This window comes from Nicotiana tomentosiformis, chromosome 10 (genome assembly GCF_000390325.3).
Source record: "Nicotiana tomentosiformis chromosome 10, ASM39032v3, whole genome shotgun sequence".
In the NCBI taxonomy this organism is placed as follows: Eukaryota; Viridiplantae; Streptophyta; class Magnoliopsida; order Solanales; family Solanaceae; genus Nicotiana; species Nicotiana tomentosiformis.
In genome coordinates, this window is record NC_090821.1 from 29,609,434 (window position 1) to 29,635,639 (window position 26,206).

At 39.7% G+C, this 26,206-nt stretch overlaps 1 protein-coding gene across 1 annotated transcript; it reads left to right on the plus strand.

Moving 5' to 3' along the window:
- The first annotated feature begins 4,668 nt into the window (after nt 1-4,668).
- Nucleotides 4,669-15,612, plus strand: LOC104087255 (amidase 1). The gene is made up of 9 exons (XM_009591670.4): nt 4,669-4,900; nt 5,074-5,226; nt 12,891-13,015; nt 13,107-13,232; nt 13,481-13,663; nt 13,913-14,060; nt 14,242-14,410; nt 15,046-15,180; nt 15,309-15,612. Exons 1-9 carry the CDS (start codon nt 4,782-4,784, stop codon nt 15,435-15,437), a joined length of 1,287 nt encoding a protein of 428 aa, XP_009589965.1. The 5' UTR covers nt 4,669-4,781; the 3' UTR covers nt 15,438-15,612.
- The last annotated feature ends 10,594 nt before the right edge of the window (nt 15,613-26,206 follow it).

Genomic DNA, 26,206 nt, shown 5'->3' on the forward strand with positions numbered 1-26,206 from the left:
TATCAAGAAATCCAGAAAAGTTCAATAAGATTTAAATTATTAAAGTTATAAAGGTATTGGTAGGAAGAAAAAAAAAAGAGAAATTACCAGTTATGTCAGCAAATAAGTAAGTTAGTACAAAAATTAGTCAAGTTTTAAAATATTACCAATATTAGCCAATTAGCTATTTGTAGCCTAAAAAATGTCAAATTTTTGATTTCTTTTGAGCATGTGTTGTAGGAATAGATTGAATACCTATTAAGGAGTTTAAATATCAGTTTTGGCATGATTTGGTATAGTTTTGAGATGGTTTGGATTGAAAATTCAAAGAAGAAAATGAACATGAGAAAAGGTGATATGTGTATCACATTGCGTATCATTTGTATATCACATATGTATCATATTTGTATCAAACGTGTATCATATATATATCCATGTATACATGTGTGTGAGATATTTGTGTGATACATATTGTTTTTAGCGAATATACCACTAGGCAGACTGCCTAGTGGTTACTATATAAATAATACTCTAAAAACAAGGATCCAAAGTTTACAATTTGTCCAGAGTCATCTCTAAAGCATGATAAGCTAAAGCTAAGAAAACTGTAAAAGTTAACTATCACAATTGATATCATAGACAGCTTCCAACACATGATGGTGTGTGTATCCTCAAGCCAAGGGCAAACCTCAAAGTAGCACCTCTACCGCTCTCACCATGTGCCAAGTTTTGCATTCCAAAGAATAATGGAGCATGATCATAACCAGTTCTTATCAAATGTTCAACCTCAATAGTAGAAAACAGATTCTTGAAAGGAAGATTCACAAAAATTCTGTCCAGTCTATTGAGGATACACTCAGCATTAGGTCTTCCATTCAACCAAGTAAAAGGACTCCCTTTGTAGCCTAAATCAAACAATCCACTGGAATTAACACAAAAGGCAAAGTCTTCCTATTCTGGAGGATACACTAGACGACCACCAATCTTTTCATCTTCATTAAGTACCACATTGAAGTTTCCTCTAACCATCCATAACATTTCCATATCACTTGCAAGATAGTACAAGTTATCCCACAATTCTAGCCTCTCAAGAGCTGAGCATTTTGCATACACAAAGGTCATCATAATATGTTGGCCAATGTCATGATGAAACACCTTAACAGTCACTTGTTGTGCAGTTTCCATGACCAACTCCCATTCCACATTAGCATAAAAAAATTAGCCAGATCTTCCCATTACTATTTGCAAAGGCAGCCTCCATATTCAACCTTCTTCTATACCTTTGTATGTGCCTTTGATTCTAAAATGGTTCCATCAATGCAATGACAAAGAAACTATGCTCTCTTTGCATGTTAATCACCTTAGGAAAGGCCTGTTGTGTGTTCATAGACCTTATATTCCAAATTAGTGTTTTGATCATCATTTAGTTTGTGAAACTGCCCTTCTGGGCAAAATTCTTTTAGGTTGAGGAATCTCTTTGTTTTGACCTTGCTTCTTTCCCTTCTTACCACTTTTATCACCAGTCCTAGGTGATAAATCAGTTTCCCTTGCTACCGCTTTGAAATTTCGAGCTGTTGATTCATCATCACCTTCTTCCTCAAATTGCTCTTATTAAATCATGGCCTGCTGAATCTCCACTGATGTAACATTATGTGTGACAAAATTATGTAATACCTGGATTGGTGTCCTCAAAGGTACATTAATCTGAAGTTGCATTGGTTAGCCAGTTTCAAAAGCACATGCCATAAGACTTGGCTCAATAGCACATGCTGCTTGTGGTACAATGGCATGATGAGGATGTTCTCCATTTGTCTCCTTCATCACCATAGCATTCTGTTCTCGAGCTCCCAAAGAATCCTGCGGCATCTTAAATTGTAAAACATAGATATATTCCAAGCTAGGGTTTACTATAGCTGTTTCTGTAGAAGTTACTGTTCCATTGGGATCAAGAGGCTTGCCACCAACTGTCTGATGATAGGATTTTTCTATTATTGAAGGTGTTCCGATGGTTGTTTTAGCTGGGGAGAAAGATGGTGATATTGATGTAGAGGTATTACATGATACAGTGAGGCCATCTCAGATGCCCTAGGGTTTACTGTTCCATTTTCCTGCTTCTTAGCTAAAGCTGCTGCACCTTTTCCCCCATCTTTTGTAGCTTCCTTTGATGCTCCTTTATCTAATTCAGCTGGTACTTTAGCCTGTTGTTCATTAAAAACATTATCACCTTCAACCCTAGTTTTTAGGTTAGGGTTTACTATAGCATCTTCATGACTTGAACCTGCCAGCTTTTCCTGCTCATTCGACCTTTGATTGTTGGAATTGTCGTTATCTTTAGGATTCTCCTCCATTAGCTCGACTTCATCACTCCACAGTGCCTTACCATCGTTTGTTGTTCCAGTTGTTTCAATTTCCTTTGAGTAACCTCCCATCGTTGTGAAGGCACTTCTTGACATGAATAGTTAGTTGTCATATTAAGTGCCTCTTTGGGAGCTCCAAACCTTCTATGCACCCAATCTACAGTTCTCTCCTTTTGTGTAACCACCCCAATCTCAATAGCATTAGGATTAGGGTTACACTCTCTTACCGCTGTAGTAGAACTCTCTGTTCCTTTAGGATTTGGACTGGGGCTATTGTGCATTCTCCAGTTGCTTCTTCTCTTCTCCTTGTTGGATTCATTTAATTTCTCTTGCTTCTCCTTCTCCTTAACTGTACCATCTTCTTTGCCACTCGTAATTTGTAGAACTAGTGGATCAATTTCCTCAACTTCAAGTGCATAAAATTTGTTCTTTGAAGCTAGTGCCTCAACCTTGTTCTTCCCCTTCACATTGTCAACTTCCTGCTCTTTTGTTGTTTCAATAATATGACCTCTATTATCTCGTTGGTACTTATTCTTTCTTCTTTGCATCCACTCCTGTTTGGCAGGATTTGAAATTGGCTTGCCCAGTACCTTACCACTCGAGAGAACCTTAGATGAGGCAGCTATTGTGCCAACTACCTCCTTCCCAGAACCTTGATCCTTTACAACTTCATCATACCTCTCATGTAGCTCAGGATGAATCACCCGGCAATCAAGCTCATTGTGCCCTTGCTTCTTACAAGTCTTACAATACTTTGGCATATAGTCATACTTAATCTTGATCCACTTAAACTCCTCAGGCCCAGACTCATCTTCCTCTTTTACAATTTTAATTCTTTGGGGGAACTTGGACAGCAAATTAACCTCAACCTTGACCTTTGCTCAACTAGGTCTGGTACCATTTTGAGTTGCAAGATCAACATGCAAAGGATTACCTACTGCACTAGCTAATGAAAAAACAAACTCCTTACTAAAGAAATTAGGTGGTAATTCTGGAAAACTGATCCCTACAACAATTAGTGTTTCTTCCCCATGCTTCCACCATGGATTCCACTTCGTGCACCTCATCTGCCACATCTCACATTGAGCTTTCAAATAGAATCCAGGCTTAGAAAGAGGATGAACATAATCCTCCATTAAAGACAACTTTATCAACACATGATTATCTTCAATTAAACCTATTGAACATGCTCATTTAAACTCACGTTGAATGGGAATAACTTTACGTAATTCACTAATAACAGGCTTCCCATAAGAGAATTTTCCAAGAACTGCCAGTTGAAGGCCGTGTTACACGATTGATTGTTTCACTTCTTGTTTCTTCCACTTAATTATGGGTTCACCATGAAGAAATTCGACTAGTTTAATAGGAATTTTGGCTAGGGTTTGCATGGGCACATTTAATGAAGTAGGTTGTAGTAATTTAGCATAGTTTTGGATTGGATTAGGGTTGGTAGAGGTTGTTTGGGGCAGTGAGAGTGGTGAGGATGACTGACCAGCCTCAAGAGGAGGTTGGCCAGTGGCCGGAGAGGCCACGAAATGATCACAAAAGCTTCGAGGGTAGTCGTCGAAATCGCCTGATCGCCAGAGCTCTCAACTCTCACGCTCTTTTTTTGTGTGATACATGTTTGATACATGTCGCAAAAGAATTTTTTAAACTCGATTTTAACTACGAATTTTGATACCAAAACAGTCTAAATCAACTCCATTCTTCCTAAAATTTTCTATATTGACTGATCTATATCTTTTCAATTAATTTCAACCATACCCATTGAAAAATGTCATTTTTGCTTAGATTTTTGGAATCTTGTATTTTTTTTTTGTATTTCATCACCTTGTTTGCTACCTCATCCATGAAATTTCCTTTTCGTCTTGCATCTAATGCTGTTGATCACGCTTAAAAATATAGATGGGGATCTTTACATGTGATTCCTGGAGAGAAAGAATCCTTATTTATTTGTGGTTTCAATTTGTTTATGTGATTTACTAGTTTTGGTAAGTTTATAATTAATGGCTAGATATTGGTAAATTAAGATTTATTTGGGATATTTCGGTAAGATTCCCAAAAAAAACCACGCATGGTAGTTGTGGGCTTTTTCCACGTTACAACTGATTTGAGGATTTCCACTTTTTAAGCTTTTCTTAGTTTTTGGGGCACGTCGGGTAATTTAAGGTTTTGGGGGGCAACATGGTGGAATACTTTTGTACTGGGTGGGTATTTCTGTCCAATCGCCTAGGATCGAGAAAATAACCGGCCGCTGAGCCAGTCTTTATCAGGAATGTAAAGGGTATAATTGTAAATGGGACAGTTCGAATTGATATGGACACTCGATAGTAAAGAAAGCCTCCAGTAAAACATGAACAAGATTGGCCAATGGAATAAAAGCATGTGTTTGTAGCATTTTGTCAATCCTGTAAGTCCTCTGTTAGGGGTTTCAGAGTGAAAATGGAGAGGATGGAGTCATGTGAATATGGAGCTCTCATTGAGAAATTCACACTGCAACCAATTTGCTCTTCTTCAGAGCAACTCCCCTTGAATGGCTTAACCTTTGCCGTGAAAGACATGTAAGTCCTTAACAAGATTATCAGTTAGAAATACTTTTGGTCTCATAAAAGTTTCAATTTCTTCTGTGGATAGTGAAGTACTCAACTTATGTCATTTGCTTCTGAAATCAAGAAATTTAATCTCTCAAAAAATCGGGATATCCGAGTTATTGGTAATAATGTGATACTATTAGATTTGATGTGGAAGGACATATCACTGGTTTTGGAAATCCAGACTGGGCCAAGACCCATTCTGCGGCAACATCTACTGCAACAACTGTGCTGACTCTTTTGAAGGCTGGTGCTACTTGTATTGCTAAAACTGTCATGGATGAAATGGCTTACAGGTTTTACTTTAAAAGATTTCTTTTCTCAAACTTTTTGTTTGTTTATTAATTTCATTGATGAAATTTTTATCTAATTCTTTTTCTGTATACTTTTTTTTTCTTTTTCTTTTTTCCTTGTCTTTTGAAAGGTTAAGGTAATTGTCTTTTCTTAAAAGACTAGCAAGGTTAATCAATCAAATTGAGACACTCTCAAAACATAACTAAAAGGTTGAAATTGAGAAAATTACCTGCCGAAGAAAAATGTTTTGTGTCTGACCGAGGCACATGTGGCAGCATACCTGGGAAGAGAAAAATTCTGAGTGTTCATATAATACTGCTCCCATTACTAGCCTGCTGAGTCTTTTAAGAACCTAATTTACTTGGCAAACACTAGATGGAAATTTCTGCATAACACTAATGAAAAATCTGTAGTTTAAATTAAAAAGTTCAGTGATTCCATGGCAATATGATCACTATGTACTACAGTATTTGTTTCCTGGACAGTTAATGTAACTATAACTCTTACAGCTCCACTTTTATCTTGTTTAGAAAATTATTCCTACTCTGCTTCCATCTGCCACGGGAATATTATGTGATAGGAGGATATGTACCAAAGTGAATGACAAGTTTTACAGAATGTGTGAGATCAGAAACGCTACGTGAGAGTTGTTACGCGGCGCCTTCCTGAAGTTCCTTGGAAGGGCGACGTAAGGCTAGGCAACCGATGTCAGTACGGTTGCTGTCCGCCAACTGAGGTCCCCTCCGTACGCTAGACTAGATTGTCAGTGCCGTACGGGAAAACCAATGTCATGAGCTATTGAAAGAGAGCAGAAAAGAGAATTGAGAATGAAAGAAAGCTTGATTGCATTGAATGAAAGCTATTACAGAAAACAAGACGGTGTCGGGGGAGAGACACCAGTACAGAGAATTGTTTGCTTGCTTGAAAGTTTTGATTGCTTGGTCCCCCTTAATAATGCTTAAAAAAATAAACCAAAGTTACATGACTAGACCTATGAAAGCTGGAAAATCACACTTAAAGAAAATGTAGCAAAACTACTCTATATTTACAATGAAAAGGACTTAGTCTTCTACAAAGCAGCAGCAAGTCCGTTGGCAGCAACTTTGTCTTTAGCATCAGGGTCTGCGCGCGCGGCATTGTCTGCGCGCGCGGCGCTGTTGGCTTTTGCCTGTGGCTGGGCGCTGGCGATGGCTATCGGTGGGGCGACAGAGGCACATGCGCGCTTGTCACTTGGAGCTGCCGAGACCACGGGGCCGACCGTGGCGACGGGCGTTGGGAGGCTGGCCAGGACGCCACGGGGCGCGTCCAAGGGATCATGGGGCATGGCTGGAAAGCCGCCCATGACATTCTCCCCCACCTGAGTTGGCGACGTCCTCGGCGCCTTCCTTGCAAGGTAATCATCAATCAGGCTCTTGTAGGCTTTGAGGTTTGTTCCCCTCTCCCAAGTATTCTCCTCTGCATCACATCCCTGCCATTTCACCAAGAACTCCTGGTGATCTTTTCTTGAGGCGTGAATCACTCGATCATCAAGAATAGCTTCAGCACGCCTTTTTCCGGTTGAATTGGGGCCTCGAATACTTGGTATTGTGAGTTGGCTTCGTGAAGGATCCTCCACATCTTCCCGAAAAGGTTTCAGGAGACTGACATGGAAAACAGGATGGATTTTCCACCAAGCTGGGGTATCCACCCGGTATGCAACTTTCCCAATGCGCCTTTCAATGGACAAGGGTCCAATATATTTTTGCAATAGGCGAGGGTCATGGACCCCTGCAAACAAGTACCGCTTTGGGATTTTGACCATCACTTTGTCTCCCACCTGGTATTCCACAAAGCGGCGATTCTGATCAGCATGCCTCTTCATCCGCTTTTGGGCTTTGACAAGATAGCTCCGCACTATCTCCAAATTTTGCTTCCATTCTTTTGAGAAGCTGGCAGCCCGAGGAGATTTTGACATGTTTGGTGCGTTCACTGTGTGTGGGAGTAGCGGTTGCTGTCCGGTAACAATTTCAAAAGCGCTTTTGTTGGTACTTGAGCTCTTTTGTGAATTGAAACACAGTTGAGCAGCATCCAGAAGCTTCACCCAATTCTTCTGCGATCCGGTCACAAAGTGCCGGAGATATTCCTCTAGCATGCCATTGAATCGCTCCGTCTGGCCATCAGATTGCGGATGAAAACTTGAGCTATGACTCAATTTTGACCCGAGGCACTTAAAGAGTTGGGTCCAAAAATTGCTAGTGAAGCGTGAGTCGCGATCACTAACAATGTCTTTAGGTAAGCCCCAATACTTGACGACATGAGAGAAGAATAGTCGAGCTGTATCTTCTGCTGATATATATTGTGGGGCTGCTATAAAGGTAGCATACTTGGAAAACCGATCCACCACAACCAAGATAGTTGTGAGATCTCCGACCTTGGGCAATCCGGTGATGAAGTCCAGGGAAACGCTTTCCCAAGGTCTTTTTGGTACAGCTAGTGGTTCCAAGAGCCCTGCCTGCGTCAAGCGGTCTGACTTATCTTTCTGGCATACTAGACAAGTCTTCACATACTGAGCGACGTCATCGACCATTTGAGGCCAATAATATGCACGGCGAAGCAATGCCATGGTGCGTTCCTCGCCGGGATGACCGGCCCACAAAGTATCGTGGCATTCTGCAAGAAGAGTCCGTCGCAGATCTCCTCCTTTAGGAACATAAAGTCGGTTCCCTTTCACCTTCAGGAACCCATCTTCGGTGTAGAACTGGCGAGTCTTGCCCTGTCCTACCAAATCAACCAAATACTGTGCAGCAGGATCCTTGATGAGTAGATCCTGTATCTGGTCTTTTATGGTGGTGGTTACTTCGCTTCCCTTTAGGGCGGCGAGAACACACATCGATGCTAGATCAGCTCTCCGACTGAGTGCATCAGCAACATGATTGGTCTTTCCACTTCGGTACTCCAGGTTGAAGTGAAATTCCGCTAGGAGTTCCTACCACCTAGCCTGTCGTCCATTCAGCTTTGGCTGGGTCATGAAATGGCTAACGGCTGTATTGTCTGTCTTGACCACGAATGGGGCTCCCAGTAGATAATGCCTCCAAAGGCGTAAGCAATGAACGACAGCCAATAATTCTTTCTCATGGGCGGCATAGCGTCGCTCTGCATCCTTCAGTTTCCGGCTCTCGTACGCTACGGGATGCCCTTCTTGTAGCAATACTCCACCAAGTGCATAGTCGGAGGCATCCGTTTGCACTTCGAATGGCTTGGCCAAGTCAGGGAGGGCCAAGACTGGGCTACTGGACATAGCCATCTTCAATGCGTCGAAGGCCTTTGCCCGCTTGGGGCCCCAATCCCACGGGGTGGCCTTCTTGAGAAGTTCTGTCAGCGGCACTGCAATGAGGGAGTAACTTTTCACAAACCGCCGATAGAAGTTGCATAGGCCAAGGAACGACCTCAAGGCATGTATATCCTTAGGAGGCGGCCATTCTGTAATGGCCTGAATCTTCTGCTGGTCCATCTTGATCCTCCCTTCCTCGATGACATGTCCGAGGAAGTCAATTTGTTTCTGAGCAAAGGAGCACTTGGATAGCTTCGCATATAGTTCGTGCTCCCGCAATCGGGCTAGGACCTTCCGCAAATGCTCCAGGTGTTCTTCTAGTGTCTGGCTATATACCACAATGTCATCCAAATAAACCACGACGAATTCATCAATGTATTCTCGGAAGACTTGGTTCATCAAGGTGCAAAATGTGGCTGGCGCGTTAGTCAAGCCAAAGGGCATAACCAGGAAGTCGTACGACCCATATCTTGTCACACAGGTCGTCTTGTGCTCATCACCATCGGCAATCCGAACTTGCCAATAACCTGTCCTCAGGTCTATTTTGGTGAATACCGTCGCACCACCCAGTCTATCAAACAAGTCTGCCATTAGCGGAATAGGGTACTTGTTTTTCACGGTGATTTTGTTTAGAGCCCGGTAATCCACGCAGAGTCGCAAACTACCATCATGTTTCTTTTGGAATAGCACAGGGGACCCGTATGGGGACTTAGAGGGCACAATGATCCCTGTGTCTAGCATTTCCGTCAATTGTCTCCGAAGCTCGGCGAGTTCGGGTTGTGACATTCTGTATGGCGCCCGGGCAGGTGGCTTCGCACCCGGCACCAACTCAATCTCATGGTCCACAGTTCGCCTAGGCGGAAGACGCTTTGGCATGTCTTGTGGCATGATGTCTTCAAATTCCAGAAGTAACTCCTTCACGGGTGCAGGAATGGGACCCGAGGAGCGTTCTATATCTTCCATGCAGAGGGTAGCCAGGAACGTGGGTTCATGTCTTTTTACCCCCTTCTTCAACTGCAAGGCCGAGATGTTCTCGGCTGCCATCTTCATGGGAATGCACGGAATAATGCAGGGCTTGGCCCCATTTGCCCCCATCATCAGCAGCATGTCTGCATACGGTGCGGGCATGGTATTGGTCTGTCTCAGGAATTCCAACCCCACGATTAACTCAAAGTCATCTATGATCACTACGCGCAGGTTGAACTTTCCTTCATAAGGGCCAAGCTTCACTGGTACTTCTTTGGCTATTCCACCCACTGGTTGAGGTGGTGAGTTGATAGCCTTCACACGACCTTTGCCCTTTCCTACGACTAGTCCAAGACGCTCCACCTGAGTCGAGGCTAAGTAGTTGTGGGTGGCACCTGTGTCTATCATTGCCCGAATGGGCTTGCCATTTACCTTCATGTCAACGAACATTAGGGTCCTCTCTTGATGAGGAGGAGTCCTCAAATTCGCCTTCTTATTTCCTTTCCTGGCAATTGGACAGGGGTCCTTCTTCTTGCGGATACCGGCACTGGTACCCGCTAAGGGCTCAGAAATGGAGCCAACAATTGCATTGAATGCACCTACTGGCTCGGTCTGGTCCGCATCATCGGCGTCGTCATCCGTCCCATCCTCAAAAGCTTGATGGGCATTCATCTGTGCATGTGGACATTCATTATTCCAATGTGGTCCGCCGCAATGGCGACATCCTGAGGGGGGCTTCCTCCCCCGATCATTGTTGTTAGATGCAGCACTAGTACTGCCGGAAGAGGGAGTCTTGGATTTGGGTGCACTCCGGTCTCCTCCACTTCTGCTAGGGCCACTAGTGTTTGGTTGGCCCCCTTTGTATCCTCCTCGGACAGGCTGTTGAGGCCTATCCTTCCGGGCTTCCACTTGGTAATCCCCAAGGCACTCTGCTGCTTGGATTGCCTTAGGCAACGTGTCTACCCTTTGTCTCTGCAACTCCATCCGGGCATAAGGTTTCAACCCTTCCAGAAAGGTGAAGAGTTTGTCTTTGTCCCCCATGTCACGGATGTTCAGCATGAGCGCGGAGAATTCCCGCACGTAATCTCGCACTGATTTGGTCTGGCGGAGCTCCCGCAACTTTCTCCTGGCATTGTACTCAACATTTTCGGGGAAGAACTGTAGGCGTATGGCTGCCTTCAGTTCCGCCCATGTGTCGAGGGCATCTTCACCTGCCTTGATGGCTTCGTACTTCACCCGCCACCAGAGTTTGGCATCACCCTGAAGATACATGGCAGCAGTTGCTACCTTCTTAGCTTCTTCCAGGCTTCCCACGGCATCGAAGTATTGCTCGATGTCGAAAATGAAATTTTCCACTTCTTTGGCATTCCGAGCTCCACTGTATGGCTTTGGCTCAGGAATTTTCAGCTTTTGTGCCATGGGGGCGAGGTTCACACCACCCCCAAATTGGTTTCCGCCTCCTCGAAGTAGGCCTTGTAAAGCAGCATTGACAACATTGAGCTGGCCTGTCAAGTTGTCAATGGTTTGTTGCATGGCAGTCACCCTGTCTGCCTCTTGTTCCCTGTTGGCTAAATCCTCGGCACGCTCCTGCTGGAGGACCTCAAATTTACCAAAAATTTCAGCTGCCTCTGTGGCTGCTGTTTGCCGGTCTCCTTCAGAGTCGCGGCTGATGTTTTCTATGTCAACTTCGGCCTGGATGAGTCTGCGGTCCAGGTCGTCCAACCTTTGCACTAGGCTGGTTTTTAGATCGGGCACCATTTCCACGATGGGCCGTAATGCGTCAACCGTTCCCTCAAGGGTCGCGATGCGATCCCCATAATTCACCATGGTCAGAAATGGTGGTAATTGCAATGTGATCCCTCGTCCGATGTCGAGCCTAGGCTCTGATACCAACTGTTACGCGGCGCCTTCCTGAAGTTCCTTGGAAGGGCGACGTAAGGCTAGGCAACCGATGTCAGTACGGTTGCTGTCCGCCAACTGAGGTCCCCTCCGTACGCTAGACTAGATTGTCAGTGCCGTACGGGAAAACCAATGTCATGAGCAATTGAAAGAGAGCAGAAAAGAGAATTGAGAATGAAAGAAAGCTTGATTGCATTGAATGAAAGCTATTACAGAAAACAAGACGGTGTCGGGGGGGAGAGACACCAGTACAGAGAATTGTTTGCTTGCTTGAAAGTTTTGATTGCTTGGTCCCCCTTAATAATGCTTAAAAAAATAAACCAAAGTTACATGACTAGACCTATGAAAGCTGGAAAATCACACTTAAAGAAAATGCAGCAAAACTACTCTATATTTACAATGAAAAGGACTTAGTCTTCTACAAAGCAGCAGCAAGTCCGTTGGCAGCAACTTTGTCTTTAGCATCAGGGTCTGCGCGCGCGGCATTGTCTGCGCGCGCGGCGCTGTTGGCTTTTGCCTGTGGCTGGGCGCTGGCGATGGCTATCGGTGGGGCGACAGAGGCACATGCGCGCTTGTCACTTGGAGCTGCCGAGACCACGGGGCCGACCGTGGCGACGGGCGTTGGGAGGCTGGCCAGGACGCCACGGGGCGCGTCCAAGGGATCATGGGGCATGGCTGGAAAGCCGCCCATGACAGAGTGAATGTTGGTCTCTAAGGTCCGCCATTTCTACAAGATGAGTTTATAGAAATGCAGCTGTTAAGATGGATGTGCGATGATACAAGATTAGATAAAATTAGAAATGATCACATCTAACAATATGTGCAAGTAGCACATATGGAGGAAACATTGAGAAAGTTGTCTAAAATGGTTTAGTCATGTCTTGCTCAGCCATCTAAATCCTCCACTCATAGGTGTGACACCACGATAATTGAAGGTGTTAAGGGAAGAGATAGACCCAAAATCATGTGGAGGAAATTTATCTCAATAGACCTACAATTTCTTGAAAACCACGTGGACCTAATGAAGAACATAGCACAACAGCAATAAAGTTTCTTAGAGGCGATACCAACTAGTTAGGGTTAAAGTTAGTCATTATTGCCTCACACTAGTCTGGTGTTTGAGAGAGCCTTTCAAGTTTGGTTAGAGATTGTATAACAATGTAGGGATATGTGTGAGATTTGGAGAATCCTGATTTGTCCCCAAAGACATTGATGACTAGTAAATAACTGGAACCAAATAGCACGGAATAGATTTAGAGGATTTATATTGTCGAACCCAACTAGTTTAAGACTGAGGCATAATGCTGTTCTTGTTGTTGTATCCTCTATTGGACAAAGAATTTTAAGATCATAACTGTGAAGATTTCTCTCAACGTTGTCGATTCCATAGTCGCTTCAAATTGATGTTTGTTTTCTGCATTTTAAAGAGTCATAATAAATATATTCAGAAAATTTTGTCAGGCAAGTGAACCTATTGTCTTTCTTTGGCAGCATAAATGGTGAAAATGTTCATTATGGCACGCCTGTGAATCCTGTTTCACCAGATCGGGTACCTGGAGGGTCTTCAAGTGGATCTGCAGTTGCAGTCGGTGCAAAACTTGTAGATTTCTCCTTAGGTGAACTTTTATAGATAGTGTGACAACTGCTTTGCTTAATTCATAAACTGATGGTTAATTATATCTTAAATGAGATGTTCATCGATTGCAGGGACTGACACTGGAGGAAGTGTTAGAGTTCCTGCATCATATTGTGGAATTTATGGGATTCGACCTTCTCATGGAGTTGTTTCAACTGCCGGAGTCACACCTATGGCACAAAGCTTTGATACAGTGGGTGAGAAATTCAAAAGTTCTTTTTTGGCATAAACCTGAATTATCATTATTTTTTTTTCACCAAATAAGAAAAAGAAGTTGGTGCATTCCCACCTCTCATTCCCTCCATCATCCAATGTGTAGAAGCTAATCCAGTGCATTACTATTTAATACAATAATAATTTACCTTCTCAAGTTTAGCTTTGCTGGAAACAGGTCCTATAAATATTTGATCTGGCAAGTCCAGGCTGACTTAATCTACTTTCTCAGGGTGGTTTGCAAGGGATCCTCTGATCTTAAAGCAAGTTGGAAGAGTCCTACTTCAATCTCCCCAAGTGAATTCCGTGCATCCAACTAACATTATCATTGCAGAAGACTGTTTTAAGCTCCTGGATTCCAAGAGTAACCAATTGATTGAATTACTTGTTAGCTCAGTGGAGAAGTTATATGGAAGTACGTCGTATTTACTACCTTATCTGTGAGATTATTTTTCTTTTCCTTTGTAAACTCATCATTTGGAATCATAGATCATTTGGTATAATCCATAATTTTGTCCAAAGAGTGAAGTGATTACAATAAAACAGCAAGTGCCTCGAATAGTTGGGAAGAGGTGGGGATTGAGATGTCTTCTAATAGACAGGTCAGTTGGACAATGGAGTCTAAAGCTCGTTTCAATTTTAATAATTGGACTAACCTATGCAGGTCATATGATTAAATACGCGAGTGTAGGGGATTGCATTGAGGGAAATGTTCCAAGTTTGAAGAAATTCATGACGCTTGGAACTGGCAATGATGAATCTTACATTCCATCCTTGCTAGCTCTCTCAGCTGCCATGCGGTTGCTTCAAAGGTGCAGAATTATGAACAAAGCTGCTTCAGTTTTTGTTGGCGCATTTTCTTTCTTTATTTTGTTCACTTCCTCTTCCAACAGACTAGTACGATTCATGAAACAGCTTATTAGTATCACATGCAGTCTGTCAGATTTCTTGTGCTCTTCTTGAGGTTGCCTTGCTCTGCTACTTTGATAACAGGTATGAATTCAAGGAGAATCATGGAGAATGGGTTAGTACAGTCAAGCCTAGTTTAGGTCCGGGAATAGCAGAACGCGTATGGGAAGCGCTGAAGGCCACAGATGAAAATATTGATGTGTGCCACTCTGTGAAGGCTGAGCTTCGAGCAGCTCTCACTGCTCTCCTTGGGGTAATTTCAAATGCTTAACCATCCTCCGCCCATATATGTTGTTGCTTAAGTGTATTCCACTGTATTACTTATGCTTTATTCTTAGACAGCACATTGATATAGAAGTCTATGCTAACTTAGTTCAGCTTTTATGTTTACGATTCTCTTTCTAAAGAAGAATATGCCTCACTCTGCTAAATGGATGAGCTTCAGAACTAAAGGTGATACGCAACTTGAAGGATGGTCAAATATTTCTCATAGTCTGCGCTCACCTCATACTAGACACCCTCTCAGACCTTTTGTCATCTGATGTTCAATCGACTGCACTAAGTCAATGCTTGATTTGTTAATCATCCACATAGAAGAGTCCATGTTTTGTGGATATTATGACTTCCTAGTAGTTTTGTGGACAGAAGTTTCATAGTCTGGAAGTGATTTTATTCCAATTATCTTAAGTCCTCTGTCTCTATTCCTTTCTGGGAAGTCCGCATTAAGATTAACCTTTCTCTAAGTTCTTATGTTATCCGTTACCCTAGTACTGTTATAGGACACTCGATATTAGGAAATGAAATATAGTGTATCTTTCAAAACTACTTGTTGAATCACTGCTTTAAGGTGCTTTTTGGTTTTCCGAGCCTCCATTGCTGTATGTGTAGGATTCTGGTATACTTGCAATCCCAACTGTTCCTGGGCCTCCACCAAAACTAAGAACTGACACAAGTGCATTGGAAGGATTTCGTGTTAAAGCTTTTAGTCTGTTATCAATTGCTGGAGTATCTGGATTTTGCCAGGTTTATCTTTAATATTCTAGACTGAATATGTGCCCCATCCCCACTTGCGTCCCCTAAATAACAGAGAGAGAAATCCAACATGAATGTGCTGACATGCTTCCCGTGTCCAAAATTTGTTTGATCAACAGGTCAGCATACCTCTGGGGATGCAAGACAATCTTCCTATATCAGTTTCTTTACTGGGAAAACATGGTTCAGACTGGTTGCTGCTAGATGCTGTTGAGGCTATTCACAACGTTCTCAAGGGGCAAATCTGATTTAAGTGTTAAAAATTGTATCAAAATGTAACTTATAACTCTTGTTTCATGTTATACTACTTTAGAAAGTAATTTTTGTCTGCAGTTCTTGACATCCTCCACTGTTTTCAATTTTCTTGATCAACTTGAGGACAGTTTTGTAAAAGAGAAGTGAAAAACTCTTTTTCTTGAATCACTTAAGTTCAGCGTTACAATAGTTTCACTTACGCAATATATATCAATCATTTTTGTGACAAACCTTTATATTGGGGATAACTCGTATTCTTTTTCTCATAGTATTCAAGGAAGAGACATTAGAAAGGATTAAACAAGCAGGGTTGGCAGCCTTCAATACTGAAGATTTTCTTCCATGAATTCAGCCATACATGATAATCTGCAAAAGTCCAGTTTGGATGGCAACTTTTTACGTTAAAGTTGAAAGTCAGTGACCAAGAGCCAACCAGAGAAAAAAATTGTACCATTGAGGGCCACAAAGTTTGGCTACAGAAGTTATATTAATTATTTCAATAATATAATCCATCATTTCCCATACTCTTATTAGATCAAAAGCCTTAAATTACTTACTAGTCAAAGTCGTCATAGTCTTAAGTCTTAAAGTGAAGTAAAATAACCTTTTGTTTGACTAATTTGTATGACCAAGTACATAGCATCCAGTCACTCCAGATACATAGTAAATATGAAGAGTTTCGGTTGTTTTGTGTTTGCGACTGGGGAGGACTAAGAGGGTGTTTGGCTAAGCTTATAAGCACATTTTGATTTATTTACGCGTTTGGTAAACACTCAAAGTGCTTATAAGCCAAGTGCTTATAAGCTAAAATCAGCCATAAGTCATAAGCCGGTCACCCCCAACTTATGGCTTTTCAACTTATAAGCACTTTTAGTTTGACCAACACTTTTACTAGTTTATCCTTAATAATATTTTCTAATTCACAAAATACTTTTCCCAAAATAAATTTCTTAACTTTCTCTTCATTCCATATTCGTTATTAATTCTTTTCTTTACAAAGAAATTTTTAATTTATAATCTTTTGAAAAAAGATTCAAGGGTATTTTAGTCATTTTAACAAAAGAATAGCTTATCAGCATTTTTTAATCAAACACATCAACTGCTTATTATCAGTTTCAGCACTTCTATCCAAACACGTAATTGCTTATTTTAAAAATCAGTTTCAACATTTAAAAAAACTTTTCAGCACTACAAGCTTATCAGCTATTTACAATCAGCTAATCCAAACGGGCTCTAGGAATCCAAGGATAGAAGAAAGGGGAAGAGAAATATCAGTACGAATGAACTTTATAACATGCAATATCATAGACGGTTCATAATTTAAACTTGCGGAGTTCAAACATCGCTACTAAACTTACTACTCCCTCCATCTTAATTTACGTGCAACATTTTTCATTTTAGCATATCCCAAGAAGAAGAATATCTTTCTATATTTGAGCATTCTTAATTTAAAATTTCTCATTTTATCTATGATAAGATTATTTATAACCACACAAATTATCAATTACTTGTGCTAGTCAACAAGTTTTAAAAGTTTTTTTTCTTCTAATTTCATGACCTATCAAACTGCATCAAAAAAATGGGTGACAGAGTAATTCTTTCAAATTATGTGATCAGATCATAATCAATTCTTCTTTTAATGATTTTACATATAAATCTATTTTTCGAGCCTAAAATAATGGGTTTAGTTGAACTCAAACGTAGTATTTTAGGTTTATCACGACCTGTACCAATTCCATCAATAAAAATAAATATCATAATTAAATAGTTGATTAATTGTATATTACATGGAATATTTTTTACCCTAATAGTTATTACCTAAGAAAAGAGTAGAAGATTCAGTTCAAAAGCTGTCCCATTAGTACATTTAGTTTGAAAAGAGATGTACCACATCATGTCCATACGTGGCCAAATTTCAGCGGATCGACTAAACATAATTTAACATAATTAGTGAGCGTTAGGACATAAGAATTATAAAATTTTAGAAAAAAGTAAAACAAAAAATTTAAGTGAAAATGATATTTAAAAATTAGAGTTGTGTTTGGACATGAATATAATTTGGAGCTATTTTTTGAATTTTTGTGAGTGATTTAGGGGCCGTTTGGCCATACAAAATTTTTTAATTTTTTCGAAATCAGCATTTTGCCGTGAAATTTTCAATTTTCACCTGAAAATAAATTTCGGAATTTTTCGAAAATTTAAAAAACTCCAAAAGGTTATTTTTCAAAATTCACTTCAAATCACTTATAAAAATTCAAAAACAGCCCAAAATTCTATTCATGTCCAAACACTTTCAAATACCATTCCACTTGAAATTATTTTTCACTTTTCCCCAGAATTTTACAATTCTTTTGTCCAAACGCCCACTTAAAGTGAATTTTGAAAACAACTTTTTAGAGTTTTTTAAATTTTCAAAAAATTTCAAAATTTATTTTCAAGTGAAATTTGAAATTTTCATGACCAAACACCGATTTCGAAAAAAATGAAAGGAAAAAAAAATAAAAAATTTCTTATGGCCAATCGGGCCCTTAGAATGTTGCTTTTATGGGGGAAAGCAAAGAAAAAGAAAAGGTCCAAATTAGGTTACAGTTTTATTTGTTTATTTTCTCAAATTGTTACAAGTGGAAAAAGATAAAGCTATAAAACTTCCTGCGTTTTTTTCTGTTTTGGGTTTACGAAATAATGCCATTTACATAGTACTAATCAACAGGTCAACAGTGAAAAGGAAGCTGGAATTTTACGTATCAATTATGAAAAGTCTACCACAATGTGGTATCTTGAAGAAACACCCAACACGGGTGTGTTAGCCATGCACTTGATTAAACAAGATGAACTTACAACAAACACACCCACTATGGGTGCGTTAGCAACAAACAATGGAATTCAAACTGAACAAATCATGGCGACACACCCAAATTGCCAGTGGCGGACTACTCAGGATTTTGTGCAAGCGAGTTCAATCTTAGAAGTACATAACTTTAGTCGTAAAATAGTAGTTGTCAAGTGAGTTCAAATAAAATATTTATACAAAATTTACGCAGCTTTAATCCTAATTTATACATATATACAATATTATTTTTTGATGAAGCAGATTCAGTTGAACCCGCTTGCCACCACGTGCGTCCGCCACCGTAAATGGATGGGCACAATTTTTTAAGAAAAAAAAAAGAATTTGTTTTTTATGAAAAGTCTACCCATTGATCCTGACATTACTCCATTTTGCCGTGACTGGGATCTGAATTCTTACATTGGTATTTTAGCATCCATATTTCTCTATATGTTGAGAATTTTATGTTGCATCAAAATTCTCACAAATGATATTTTTATGCGAATTATCATTTAATATTAAAATAGACGTGTAGGATCATGATTAAGAAGAAGGTAATTGTCCATATTTTCTGCTAAAGATAAGACTAAAGAGGTGTGAAATTATAACGGTTTACCCTTAAAATAAGTAACAATTGAATTTATACGCGATTAAAGAATATGTGATTTTATTTAACACGAATGAAGTATGAACGATAAATAATGGGATTGAAGAAAATCAAAATGATCAAACCAAATGCAATTGATGAATAAGTATAGCCTTGTAATGAACGTTTGGAAATCGGCCCCGGTTCTACCTTCGGAACAAGCTCGGTTACAACTTAATAAACAAGCAGCTGAAGAACACTTTGAACAATAGCTAAAGAACAAAAAATAACTTTATTGCCTTGATATGCGTGTCAATAGTGATTTTTAAAACGAAAAGGGCCAAAAATACCCTTAACGTATTAGAAATGGCTCAAAAATACCCTCCTTCCACCTATAGGTTCAAATTTGCCCTTAATGTTATTTTTAGGCTTAAAAATGCCCCTCTCTTAACGGAAAGATGACATGGCATTGATGAGCATTTTAATTAAACATGTAGCATTTATTTCGTCTGGAAAAAGTAAAATTTTTTTTATTAAAAACTGAAAAAAACGAAAATATTTTTTTTCCTAATTTTTACAAAAAAGCTGCTTTTAAAAAAAGCTGAAAAATATTTTCTAAAATAATATTTTTGTAAAAACTGAAAAATAATTTTCTAAAGCAATATTTTTATAAAAGCTGAAAAAGTATTTCCTCTTCTTCTTCCTTCTTTATTTGTCCATATGCTTTCTGAGTTTATTTTTTTTATATTTTAGTTCTTCTAATGTTTTAGCCCAGTGTGTACTTGCGCACCTGGGTAATGCCCGGCTCGATTCTTTGTTTCTCTCTTTGAATGTACTAGTGTCTGTTGATCCCCGAACTCGATTCCAACTTAATCCTTGGGCTTTTACTCAGACTTCAAAACTCCAAAATGGCGTGAATTTATCCCATAACATCTACATACCTCGGGATCACTCCTAGAAGGCATAAAACGCATAATTATTGTATAACACTAGCGATTAACGCTCAAACTTAATTAAAGTGCAGTAAATTAGAGTGCGATAAGCAACTAAAATACGCAATTATAGCCTACCATCAACACCCCACACTTAAACGATTGCTCGTCCCCGAGCAATCAAACTACACTTTATATAGACACAACATTATTACACAACTCTCATAACTCATCATACCAAGAATATTTAAAATAGATTAAGCACAATAGTGTAACATCCTCGCCTCAAGATTTGACTCTAAAGCACCATGCATTATTTACAACTCGCTCACTTACTCTAACATAGAGGTCAATGACATTACCTTTCCTTCATGAATCAAGTGCCCTCACGACAAAAGAGAGTAGTTCCACACACAATACACATTAAGAATAACTAGGAACTCAAGATAGACAGAATTCACTCACTCTCAGAAATAACTTCATATGCCACAAACGATGAACCATAGGCTTGCCCGTAGTGTACTACTCTACTAATTGAGCTCATTTAGTCAAGGATCAAGTAGGACTTTAATTGGTTGTAATGTAAGCTGCGGGATGAGTAGGATACATTTAGATATAAGAGTGGCTACACCTCCCTAAGCACTTTAATACATATATTTCATTGTCAAAACCCCACACTTATGTCAAATTAATACTCCATCTTCACATCAATTTACATTAACTCCCAACTTCTTTAAGCACAAATACATCAAGAGTTATCACTTATCAATGAATAATTTTCACAACAATACACTATGTATATTTTTTTTTCTTTTTCAATTTAGGTGGCTCCTACTTTTTCAAAACAATACATCTTTCTCCTTATTTCATTAGCTCCACTCAAAAACTAACCCAATCACCCCACACTTCAACTTTTACAAAGTTCATACAATTTCAAGTGCTCATGAGAGGTACACGGTTTAAATAGATGGTCAATTTAAACAAATGGGTAAGACTTGTAATGTAGTTGCCAAAGAAACAGGATTACCGGTTCAAAGAAGTTAACTAAGATACATAACAATTAGGTGGGTAAAAGCATATCATTGGCTTAACAAAGAAATGCCTATATCACTTCCAAGACTGAATAAAACTACTATTTCGCTTTGCAAATACACAGGTCAAGTTCTAGACATCAAATGTAAGACACAGAATAACACAAAAATCTCACACACACCTGGCACATAACTCACTCAAGATTGGATTATCAAGACACTCTAATCAAAGTAGTTGAACAAAGTAAAACTTATACAAATTAAGGTACTTATGCAAGAGTCAAAAATTGAGCCTAAGCGTCATAACTAAAGCACTTACTATTCTCAAGGAATAATAAAGTAAAGAGATATTGCTTTCATTTCAAATTATAGCACAAGGTTTCCTACTATTCTACAAAATAAAAACTAACTATACCCGGTTCAAACAAAATCCTTGGAAAAGAACAGGCACAAAAAGAAAATCAAGGGGGAATTATTACACTAACTACAAAAGAAAATCTTTTTGTCTTTTTCGTTCGACTTTAATCCCTCAAGAAACCTGTCGAATGATATCCATCGTCGGGAAAAATCGAAAATTTTAAAATTTTTATGGTTTTCCAATTTTTTTTTTTTATCAAACTACTAAAACTAACAAACAAAAATTAAGACTAATATACATACATACATACATATAAATATCCCCCACCCCACACTTTAAGTTGTGGCATGTCCCCATGACACAAACTTAAAAAGTATAAGGTAGAGAAAACTTCCCTGAATCTCTAGTCGGGATCTGAGTTGAAGTCGGGCTCCATTCTTCTTGCCCGAACTAGTGCACACATCCACGCGGACAACTTCTTCTCAGCCTTCTTGGGGTACACCTCACACTTGTCTTTCTCAATCACTGGGACCTTCTCCTTCGAGCTTTTCACTCTCCACTTTACACTTGCAACTGGCTTTTTCTTTCTCACCCCATCTCCACATTCATCTCGAAAGTCACCGTCTTATCACCTACTCTAAGCATGAGTTTTCTATCATGTATGTCTAATATTGCTATGCCCGTCACTAAGAATGGTCTTCCTAAAATAAGGGAGACCTCTTTATTCTCCTCTCTGCCAGCTGTAAAGATATTGGCGCAGACCTTATCTCTCTAAGCTCATTCTCCAATTTCTTGTAAATAGACAAAGGCAGTAAATTAATTGAGGCACCAGAATCACATAAAGATTTATCAAAATTAAGAGTGACTAACAAGCAAGGTATAGTAAAACTCCCTGGATCTTCACACTTTTGTGGGAGTTTGTTTTGCAAGATTGCGCTGCAATGCTTGGTGAGCTTGACCACTGAGGTCTCTTCTATCTTCCTCTTCTTTGTAAGGATCTCCTTCAAGAATTTGGCATAAGCTGGCATTTGTGAGAGAACTTTTGTGAATGGCAAGTTTACATTAACCTATCTCAGCATCTCTAAGAAACTCTCAAACTGCTTGTACAACTTTTCTCTATACAGCGTTTGGGAAAAAGGTAGAGAAGGCATGTGCTCGCTCTCATTAGATTCCTCCCTTCTTGAAATTTCCTCCTCCTTCTATTTCTCACCTCCTTTCTTACCTTTCTTCTTCTTATCAACTTCATTTTTCAACTGTTCCTCAACTTCTTTTTCAGGCACAACCTCTTTTTGGATTGGAGTGGGATCTTTCAAGATTTGCCCGCTTCTCAAGGTCACATCATTTACTGTTTCTTTGGGATTTCTTTCAGTGTCAGCTGGTAGAGTACCTGGGATTCTCTCAGACAATACATTTGCAATTTATCTCACTTTATTCTCCAAATTTCGCAAACCAGTGCCAAGTTCTTTGATAGCTGAACCATGAGCATCTAATCTCTCATATTTTTTTGACAATGAAGGACTTTATTAGATCTTCTAGCCCAGGCTGAGTGGAATGTTGAGGCTGGAACTGCGGCCTCGGTTGATTCACAAAACCAAGTGCTACTTGTCCTTGAAATCAGGGATTGTTTTGTTGCCATGCATTTGCAGTACCCCCAGGTAAACTCCATGAAAAATCGGGGTGCTTCTGACCCATTGCATTGAAGTTATAATTCCCAACATCATTAACTTCCTCCATCGAGGCTTGACACTCATGAGTAGGGTGCCCTCTTCCACATATATCACACGTTGCATAGGGCTCACTGTGTATTGAAGCTAGGGTGAGCTTCCTTATTTCTTTGACCATGGCATCAAGCTGTACCTGTACAGATGTGTTAGCATCAACTTAGTGAACACCAGTTGATCTTCTTTTTTCAGCAATCTCAGAGGGCCACTGATTTGTGTCTTTAGATAACTCATTTAGAATTGTGACTATCTCTTTTGGAGTCTTTTTCATCAACGGACCTCCAACTGCATTGCTCAATATTCTGCATGAGGCTGGTGTCAATCTATCCCAAAATTCCTGGAGTTGCATCCAGAATTCAATTCCGCTATGTTGATACTTTCGCACTATTTCCTTAAACCTCTCCCAAGCTTCAAACACAGTTTCAGTCTTGTTCTGACAAAGGTTATGGATTTTTCTTCTAAACTTGCCCGTCTTAGCTTATGAAAAATATTTATCAAGAAATTTTCTGGTCATCTCATCCCATGTTCTAATCGATCCATTAGGCAAGCTTCGAAGCCAGTGCTTTGCATCATCTTTGAGTGCGAAGGGGAATGCCTTTAAGTAAACTGCATCTTATGACACACAATTGTATTGAAAGGTGTTCATAATCTCCTCGAAGTCCACAAATGATTGTTTGGATATTCGTTCATCTTTCCTCTGAAAACGCATCTGTTTTGAAGAGTTTGGAGCAACCCGTGCTTTAACTCAAAATTGTTAGCTGCAACTGGAGGTGGTCTCACACTTGATAAGCCTTGGTTGTAGACCGGTCTAGCATAATCGCCAAGTGGTCTCCCAGCACGGGGAGCTATGTTTCCGAATTGGTCTACAGTCACAGGTTGATTCTGAGCCATTCTCCGAGCCCTCTCCTCCTTAAAGACAAGTTGTGCATTTCGAAGAGTTGTCTCCTCAGCATCTCGTACAACTTTTTCTCTTTACGGGGCTGCCTCTCTTGCATCCAAATCAACATTATCATCATCTCCCGCAATAATTTCTTTGGTTGAGGATTGCCCAACCTTCTATGTATTCTCGGGGAGATTTCTTTCCTTCCTCAACTATCGCAGTTGTTTCTCGATTCGTATGGGAGTACTTCCTTCTCAGAAGATCGAGTCATACACCAATCTAACTTGTAGCCTGCGCACAATCAAGTAACACCAAACGTAAAAAGAGAAGAAAAAAAAGGAAACATTCTTGAATTAGCACTACAAACTATTTCAAACACTATTAATTTCCAATCCCCGACAACGGAGCCAAAATTTAACGAGCACAAAATACACACTTAAATATGCTCGCTAGTCGAATATAGTATAATATAATATCGTATCCACAGGGATTTGAGTTAAATAGTATTTTCATAGTTTATAGCTTGATTGCTATCCAAGATGATCAACAATTGAGATTTATGTGATTAAAACTAAAATTAACTAAGAGTCTAAACTATTGGCTAATGACAATTGCAACAAGAGTAATCAAGATATCAATGGGAGAAAATAGGGGTTGATTGGATAGGTGCAAGATACTTGTCTGGGATTTAACTTTAGTCGATTCACTTGTAAAGTTCAAGTGAGTCTCTCAAATTCACTCTATTATTGGTTCAAACGTTCAGTAGATACTCCTCTCTCGATTAAGTCTCAACCTCACAATAAGAACTAAATTAAGCTCGGTAAAGATATGCAAGAATTCGTAGTGGATTGGTCTTTAGAAGAACCTCTTTTGATTATCCTCCTAACTAGGTCTAAACAATAATTCAACTAGCCTCTTTCGATTACTAAGAAGAATCAATGAATTTAACTAACAAGATAATGCAAAAAATCACAAGTTATGCCTCTTTCGATTACATGAACATGTGAAAATAGATGCAATAATTAAAACACCCAAAATGATTCAATATATAAAAACTCGAGTTAATATCCACAAACAATTCTCAATACACCAAATCCATCAATCCCTAAAGAGAACTACTCCATAGAGATGGAGTAATTCATCACAAATAAGTTTAAGTTAAAGGAAAACATAAACGATCAAAACCCTTATCTTGAGTGAGGATTGAATCACGAAATCCTTGTGCTCTTGCTTCTCCCACTTCTCCTTAGCCTACTTAGGTCTAAAGTATGTCAAAAGTCCTCAAAATACCGTTTTCCCATGTATATATACCAAGTAGGGTCGGGCCCAAACAAGCACACCTTCTCCTTCACGAAGTAGGACTTTTCCCTGACAGGACGTGCGCGGTCGCGCACCTGGGGACCTGCTCGCACATTTGGCCGTGCATTTTGTGTGGTCCACTTCCTCACATGCGCACCCAGTGCGTGCTCGGGCACTTGGGTGATGCCCGACTCGATTCTTCGTTTCTCTTTTTGAATGCACTAGTGTCCGTTGTTCCCCGAACTCGGTCCCAACTTAATCCTTGGGCTTTTACTCAAACTTCAAAGCTCCAAAATGGCGTGAATTCATCCCATAACATCTACATACCTCGAGATCACTCCTATAAGGCATAAAACACATAATTAGTGCATAACACTAGCGATTAACGCTCAAACTCAATTAAAGTGTAGTAAATTAGAGTGTGATAAGCAACTAAAACATGTAATTATAGCCTACCATCAATTAAAAAACACTCTCAAGCTCTCCAAGTATTTTTCCAAGAAATTCCAAGCAAGATCAATATCCTTTTCATGAAATCAAGAAGCGATAACACTAGAACGATCCCTACGACGTAAGTATCATTATACCTCCTCTCCTTTTCTTTGTAGTTTGAGTTTTGGAAGGTACTTCATGGTTACGAAAACACCTACTTGCTATATTTAAGCTTTTTAAATATCAATGAAGATTGATAAATTCGTTTCCTAATAGCCAGAACTCACGGGACGGTGATCAGAAGCCGTGAGTTCAATGTATTCCACTTATATTGGACTGTTTTGTAGTCCGCTCGTGTTGGCCTCTTCTGCTGATGATTTATGGAGTTTGTAAGGATAAAAGGCATGGAGAAATGCCACATGTTTTAGGATAATGGGCTTCTCGCTCGTCGTTGCAATTTCAGGCTAATTGATAACTTGTTGATTAGGTGTGTTATGGTATATTTGGGCTTTTTATTGTATTAAAAGTTCTGAATTGTAGTTAGGTTATTTTTGAGTTGCTGATTGTATTGTGTTGTTGTCTCACCTATAGTGGGCTTGAGGAAGCAGTAAAATCAGGGGAAAGGCTGCCCGTTTTGTTACAGATTAAGTTACTTTCATTTTATAAATGAGAGAGTCATTTGTAGCTTGACAATAA